The sequence below is a fragment of the Pan troglodytes genome, chromosome 2 (assembly GCF_028858775.2).
Source record: "Pan troglodytes isolate AG18354 chromosome 2, NHGRI_mPanTro3-v2.0_pri, whole genome shotgun sequence".
Classification (NCBI taxonomy): domain Eukaryota; kingdom Metazoa; phylum Chordata; class Mammalia; order Primates; family Hominidae; genus Pan; species Pan troglodytes.
Window position 1 is genome coordinate 127,242,048 of NC_086015.1, and position 7,404 is coordinate 127,249,451.

Consider the following 7,404-nt stretch of genomic DNA (forward strand, 5'->3'; position numbering starts at 1 on the left):
AATAATGGTCTTGGTTTGCCTCATATTTTTCACAATTAAAAAAACAAACCTGGAATAAGCCTTTCTATCTACTGAAAACAGCCTTTTTATATTTAGGATTAAAAAGAAAATTATTTGGTGAAAGGTTATTAGCAATTTAATAACCCTTGATACAAACTGCAAAGCTGCTCTCCAAAAGGAGTGTCTAATCACAATACAGGAGAATCAGTTTGCTTTATTTTACACTTACTTCTACGAGATTATTATCATTAAAATTTTAATTTTGCTATTTGAGAATCATATAAGCATTTCTTAGTAGTCATATCTCCTACCAACAAGTACAAGATAATACTGCCTTTGTAGAATGACTTACAGTGTGCTAAGGTCTTTCATTTCCACTTAATCCATACCCTGTGAGTTATTATTTGTGAGGTGGGAACCTAAATTTCAGAAAAGTGGTTTGTTCAAAGTCATACATCTACTAGGTAAAATGTTTAAAAGAAGAATGGACTCTGGCATCAGTTTTGTGAGTCTGAATCTTGTTTCCACAGCTGTGTAACTGCTAAGTTATTTGAATCCTCCAGCCCTCGATTTCCTCATATATAAAATAGGGATAATAGTACTTACCTCATAAGGATATTGTGACTATTAAATGAGTTATTCTATGTAATACATAAAAGCACTTACAGTAGTATCTGCCACATAAGTCCTATCTAAATGTTGGCTGCTGTTACCATTAAGATGGTGGCAAACTACGTGTTTTAAAGGGAACTAAATTTTGTTGTATGTCTACAACAACTGTGTGATCGATGTTTTTACCGGGTTCTCTTATTTAACCTTCTCAATTCTTTGAGACAGGATTTTATGCTTATTTCTGCCTATTTTGCAGCTAAGGAATAGGAAGTTCTGAGCAGTAAAAAGTAGTAGACTCTCAATCTGCAGGTGACTGAAGCTAGGAGAGGTTAAGTCACTCGACCCAGCGGCGAAGGCTGGGACTCGAACCCGGGCCTGACCCCAAAGCCGGCGCTCTAGACTAGGGCTACGACGATTTAAACAGAAACATCTAGAGACCGAGCGGCCGTGTTACGACGGGAAGATTAGGTGTTCCCTGCACCTCTGTCCCAGCACTTTAATGTCGCCGCATTGTCTTTGTCTTTTTTCGAGCAGAGTTTTACAAGTTCCTGGCCCGAAAACCCCCCTGTCCCTCTCCATCCCCACAGCGGACTCCTCAGGTCCTCAGCCCTCACCTGGCCCGGTCGAGCTCCAGACCTGACCATCTCTCGCCGCCTCAGAGAAGCCCAGACCAAGGGAAGTGAAGCCTCACGGTAAAAAGAATTAACCGCCGTGGGCTCCCGGACCTTCTTGGCCCGCCCGCCGAGCTTCCGCTTCCGGAAAGGATCCCGCCGAACGCCGCGCTTCATAGTCTCCGACGCGCCTCCACTCCCTTTCTCCTGCTCCAGGCCCAGCGCCTTGGGCGTACGCAATAGACCCCTCCAAGCTTCCCGGCTTGTCACCCACCGGCAGGGGTTGGGAGAAGCCAATAAACGGCGAACGGGGCGGGGCCAAGGCATGGCTGGGGCGGGGCCGGGGCGGAGCCGAGAAAAGAGTTAAGCGGAGGTTCCAGGACTTGCGGTGGGGAAAACGGGGACAAGGAACCGCCAGCGCCAGAGGAAGGGACTGGGGTAGGAGGCGAATATGTTTCAGAAGGAATTGAGCGCGACTTTTTGGGTTTTCGCTCTTTATTTTTAGTTTGGCATCGTGTGCCTTTTGGATGATTTTGTTCTTGATATTCTATAAAAATAAGACCTCCGGGTTGTTATCTTTGCGTGTGATGGCAATTGCAGAATTATTCCCTGTGGCCAATGATCTCAGAACGGTGTTCATTCGTTGGGATTTTGGGTTTACTTCCATGCGTACTTGTCTCCTCTTATGTTGAGGTAATTACTTTTGATGCAAAATGACACAGCATTCTTAGTATTGGCATGTGCACTCATTTTAATGAGGATTTTAGTCATTGGTTTTAAAGGCATTGAGTTTTGGGTTAATGATTTAAATCAAGTTGAAGAGAGATAACTCAGTTTATTCCATTTCAACTGTCACCCAGGCAGGAGTGCAGTGGCGCAATCTCAGCTCACTGCAACCTCTGCCTCCTGGGTTCCAGCGATTCTCCTGCCTCAGCCTCCTGAAGAGCTGGGATTACAGGTGCGCGCCACCACACGCGGCTAATTTTTGTATTTTTAGTAGAGACAGGGTTTCACCCTGTTGGCCAGGCTGGTCTCACACTCCTGACCTCAGGTGATCCGCCCGCCTTGGCCTCCAAAGTGCTGGAATTACAGTGGTAAGTCACCATGCCCGGCCTCATTTCTTTTTAATGGAGAAAAGAGCTACCCTTTAAAAGTCTGTTACAATTAATGTCAAAGCCCAGGAACTAAAATATGTCCACCAAAATATCACACACTTATCTTGAGTGATTTTAGGAAATGACTATTTCACAGATTTAGTTTTGAATTAGATCAAACTGTGAAAACCTCTCCTTTCCTTCCCCAGCCCTCACATAACTTCATAACTTGCTGATATATTCACCTGAAATTAAGGGGTTTTTTTTAGTTAAGTTGATTTTTTTTGAATTCATATTGATTTTTCTTAATACATGTTTATTTTAGAAAATATAGATAAGCAAAAAGGAAAAGACCACCCATAACCCCATTACCCATGAGTTATCACTTTGAACAGCTTGGTGCATTCCCTTCAAGATTTTTTCCACCTACATATATATGTATAAATGTATTACAACAATATGAAATAATAGGTATTACTGTAACATGCGTGTTCTCTCTTAATATCTAATCAACATTGTTTCTCATTAGTCTACAATTATAAAATGGCTGCCTGGTGTTCCATGATTCACTTCCCTAGTGTTGGGAATGTTATGCCCCCCCCCCCCGTTTCATTTTGTTGTTTGCTATTATAAATAATGTTGCAGTGAGCTGAGATCTGCAAATGAACTAAATAGAGAGTGGAGAGCAGAGTATTCTAAAGATGTGGAAACAGCATGATGTTGAGAAAGAGAAACGCAGAGAGGTCCTTGCTGCTGAAGTATAGACAGTGGGGATGGAAATATATGTAGGGCCAGACTATGCAGTCCTCATAGACTACATGATTTGGCTTATTATCCTAAGGCCATTGGGAATACGTAAAAGTTCAAGCAGGGGGCACAGTGAACTGACTGGGGTTTTACAAAGATCCATGGCTGTAGTGTAGAGCAGGAATCTGAAATCTACAGTCCCTGGCAAAATTCAGTCTGCCATTCTTGGATATAGCCTGAGAACAGTTTTTACATTTTCAGGTAGTTTTTTTTAAGTCAAAAGAATGATATTGTGTGATGTGAAAAGTTACCTGAAAATCATCTCAGTGTTATAAAGTTTTATTGGAACACAGTCACGCTAATATGTTTACACATTATCTGTGCTACAACTGCCAAAGTTGAGTATTTGTGATAGAGACCGTCTAGCCGGCCAAGCCTAAGATATTTACTATCTGGGCCTTTACAGAAGAAGTTTGCTGATCACTAGCATAGAGGGTGCTTGGGGGAAAGGCAAGTATGGGTGTGAGCAAGTTCTCTCCTCCTGCATCCATTCTCTGTCCTCCCCTTGGACTGACATCAGTCAGACATGCCCTCCAGCTTCAGGTTCTGTTTAGTCAATAGAAGAGGGAGAGAATGGGATATTCCTGCTCTCTCAGCACCGTTTGGCTGATGCACTGGCCCTCTGCATCATCAGGAGAGCCCCTGGAGCTCCAGTCCTCTCACACTCTAATAAAACATGTCCTTCCCTTTGTCTCTTCAGTCTTAGGGGTGATAATGGTTTGCTAGTCCCTGGGTGCCTCAACTCCCTTGTTGTTTTCCTTGTCCATTATGTAAACCTTTTTCTGTTTGTTTTGTTTTGTTTTTTGAGACGGAGTCTCGCTCTTTCGCCCAGGCCGGACTGCAGTGGTGCTGTGTCGGCTCACTGCAAGCTCCGCCTCCCGGGTTCACGCCATTCTCCTGCCTCAGCCTCCCGAGTAGCTGGGACTACAGGCGCCTGCCACCACGCCCGGCTAATTTTTAGTATTTTTAATAGAGGCGGGGTTTCACCGTGTTAGCCAAGATGGTCTCGATCTCCTGACCTCATGATCCGCCCGCCTCAGCCTCCCAAAGTGCTGGGATTACAGGCGTGAGCCACCGCGCCCGGCCGTAAACCTTTCAATTGTCCTCAAAAATCTAGATTGTCTTCTGTTCCCTGTGAGGACCAGACTGATAGGAAGTCCAGATGAAATATATTGGTTGCTGGGAGGGGATGAGGGGACCTAAGGGAGGTGGTGGTGAGGGAAGGTGAAGAGGACATATTTGAGAGATGCATAGGAGGTAAAATGGAGAGCACTTGGTGATAAGAGTTGGAAAGTCAGGCAAGGGGAAGGTATTTGTTGACCCTGGTTTCTGGGTTTTGTATCTTGGCAGGTGGTGGGAGAGATCCACATTTAGGAAGGAAGCTTATGAATTCATTTCTCTCCAACATTTTATTATGAAAAAAATGCAAACCAGGAAAGTAATTTTTGGATTTGTTAAATTAGGGAGTACTTTGGAGTCATCCAAGAAAAGATGTCAAGTTAGCTACTGGATAGTTGAGTCTGGAGCGTGGCAAAGACCTGTGGGCTGCAAATACACCTTTCCGAGTTGCCTGTGGCTTCCGAACTTGCTCTCAAATTACTTCCTCAAGAAAGCCTCTCTATCCTGCCCCTGCAAACTAGCTGTGTGCCCCATGCTTCTGCGTGGTAGCATCGTTTCTCACAATTATAAACTTGTGTTTAGTTATGTAATGTCTGTCTTCCTAAGTAGAATTTAATCTCTATGAAACCAGGGACCTCACCTTGTTCAAAGCAGTATCCCCAGTGCCTAGCACAATCCCTTGCACTTGTAGGAATTTCTTAATTATTTGTTGAATAAACCAATGAATCAGCCATTGTTTGGACTGCTTTGGTGCATTGGGGCTGACAGCTACTTGAATGTCCGAGGCTCAGGATTGTCCAGGACTAGCCCTTTGAGCTTGGTCCGGAGGTTTAGTCCCTCTAGTATCATGGATACACAACTCTGCTTGTCTATCCAGTCTTTCATAATTCAGCACATTGGACCAATGACTTTGCCAATTGGCTCACCTCTGAAGTGTGAAAGTCTCTGTTCAGGTTTGACCATGTTCCAGTTTATAGGAAATGACCAAAGTTGAAAGTATATGAAGATCTAAACTAAAAACACAGATTTATGGCCAGGATCTAAGATTCAAAAAGTAAGAGGCTGTGGATAAGAAGTCACATGTTGGGAGCGTGAGCTCAGTTCTGCTTGGAAAGATCTGAGAGACTGTGCTGTTGTCTTTCCTCAAGCCATTTAGTGCTCTCTGGGGCTATTTTGAACCTAAAGGTTCTTGGCCTTTTGAGATAATATACAACTTTGAGAAATTGCTCAAAGCTTTATAATTTTTTCTTCAGAAAAATGCTAATGAGCACATTTTGGAGATGTAGTTACATATATAATGTTATCAGAGGCACTCAGGAGCCTCTCCAAGGATTTCAGGTTAAGATTCCTATTCTAACCTAATTCAAAACCAGCCTTCTACATTGGGGTGTCCAGCTCCTTCTGTTGCAGGGCCCTGGTGATCCTGGAAGTAGTTGGTTAACTAGGTATGGTAGGTCCCTGATGGAATAGCATCAAGGAAAGGAAGGGCATGGAGCATAGAGAAAATGGAATTGAGCCATAATCTTTGCATTTCCCACTGAAGCTTATGTATCTGCAGTCTTCACTTTAATCAAAATAGCTTAATTTAGGAAAGAAAGAGCCCACTGTTTCTGCTTTATAAAATCCTGATTTTATTGCTTCCTGAAAATTTTTTTAAAGGAGAAATACAAACCACATGTTGCAAGGGCCTTCGTTTGACAGTTTAACTGGGGTCATGCTAGGACTGTATAGATATTGCTGATTATGATAGGAAAGCCAGTGGGATGGGTCTGACAAGGATCTGTTGGCAGCAAGAATCAAGGGACCCCCTTTGGAATGATCCCATCACAAGGAAGAAATGGTTGGGGACAATGTGTCATGTTTGTGGGTCAGTTGTGAATTTTAATACAGCACAATGATGGTCACTTATTGCCCTGCAGACCCTGAAGACTTCTGCATGATCCAAAGGGAGAAACATTAATAGTGATTAAAATGTTAAATTTTTGTTTTATTAAAATATCTGTAAGGCAGTGTAGCAGATGCGGGTGGCTTCTTATTGTGAACATCTATGACTTCCTGGCCAAGAGCCTTTTTTCTGGAGCAAAAGGAGCAAGCTGAGGCAAGCTGGAAAGGCAGAACATTAATTCCCCTGGAAGAAGCCCTCAGTCAGTGACAGGTGGGGATTATCCAGTGATGGATGAAGAGCTTCCTCACCCTTCGATTGGGATAACTCTGAGATGTGTTCTATGCTGTCTCCCAGAGTTCTCCAGCAGTATTGGGGTACAGGGGTAACTGGCTGGATAACACACCATTTATTAGCTTTCTTCCCATCACTATAATATCTTACTCTTCCTATCCCTGTTCCACTTTCCTGGGATCGCCTCCTAAATAAATTATTTGCATGTAAATCTCTGTCTCAGGGATTATTTCAGGCTGGGGGTGGGAGGAATCCCATACCTAGACAGGCACTGAGGATATATACCAGGCATCATAGGTTTGGAGTCAGATCTGGATTCAAATTCTTTCTCACCAGTGACATTGAACAACTTAATTTATCTAAGATTGTTTCTTAGAGATAATGACACTGACCTCATAAGGTCATATTGTAAGGAAAAATTTGAGAATGTATAAAGCACTATACACAGTGGCTTACACATGGTAAGTGCTTAATAAATGTTGGGTATTATCATTAATACAGTATTTATAATATTGTTAATACAGCATAGCCCAGGTAGAGGGCAAAGCACAAAGCTGTTTTCCATCCTTGGGGTGACTGCAGAAGCAGGTTGATTTGGCAGATGTGCTGTAGATACTGTGTCCCTAGTGAGCAGCTGTGGCATAGCAATATCAATAGCTTAGAGCAAGCATTGCCCCAGTGAGCCAGGGCAGGAGAGGAGGAAGATGGTGCACACCAAGTGGTGGCTCAAAAGATGAGCAATTGGCAGTGAACGATGGTATTGCCAGTTGTGCTTAGTCTCAGTAAGTACAGATAGCTACAGCACAAATAACTTCATGTCTGTGTCTAGTATACACTTGGGATGTTGGAATTTCATTAGCCTCACTCTTGAGGGATTATGTTCAAGGCTACCAAGACTAAGTGTCTGATTTCAACCTGTTTTCCCAAATGTACAAAGGACTCCTGCTTTTGTTACATTTATGATCCTAATTTGTTATTTTAAGGT

The 7,404-nt window shown here is 43.1% G+C and overlaps 1 protein-coding gene across 17 annotated transcripts in view; it reads right to left on the reverse strand.

The window, feature by feature from the left end:
* CCDC14 (coiled-coil domain containing 14) overlaps positions 1–1,548 on the reverse strand; it is a 47,784-nt gene extending 46,236 nt beyond the window's left edge. For 5 of the 17 annotated variants that reach the window (XM_054682227.1, XM_063806192.1, XM_009446314.4 and 2 more), the window contains exon 1: positions 1,227–1,513. In XM_054682227.1, the coding sequence (XP_054538202.1) occupies positions 1,227–1,400 (174 nt within the window). In that variant the 5' untranslated portion in view covers positions 1,401–1,513. Of the gene's footprint in view, positions 1–1,226 lie in introns of all 17 variants that reach the window. The other 12 variants (XM_016941772.4, XM_016941771.4, XM_009446313.5 and 9 more) reach the window with 8 other exon arrangements.
* Positions 1,549–7,404: the final 5,856 nt, after the last annotated feature.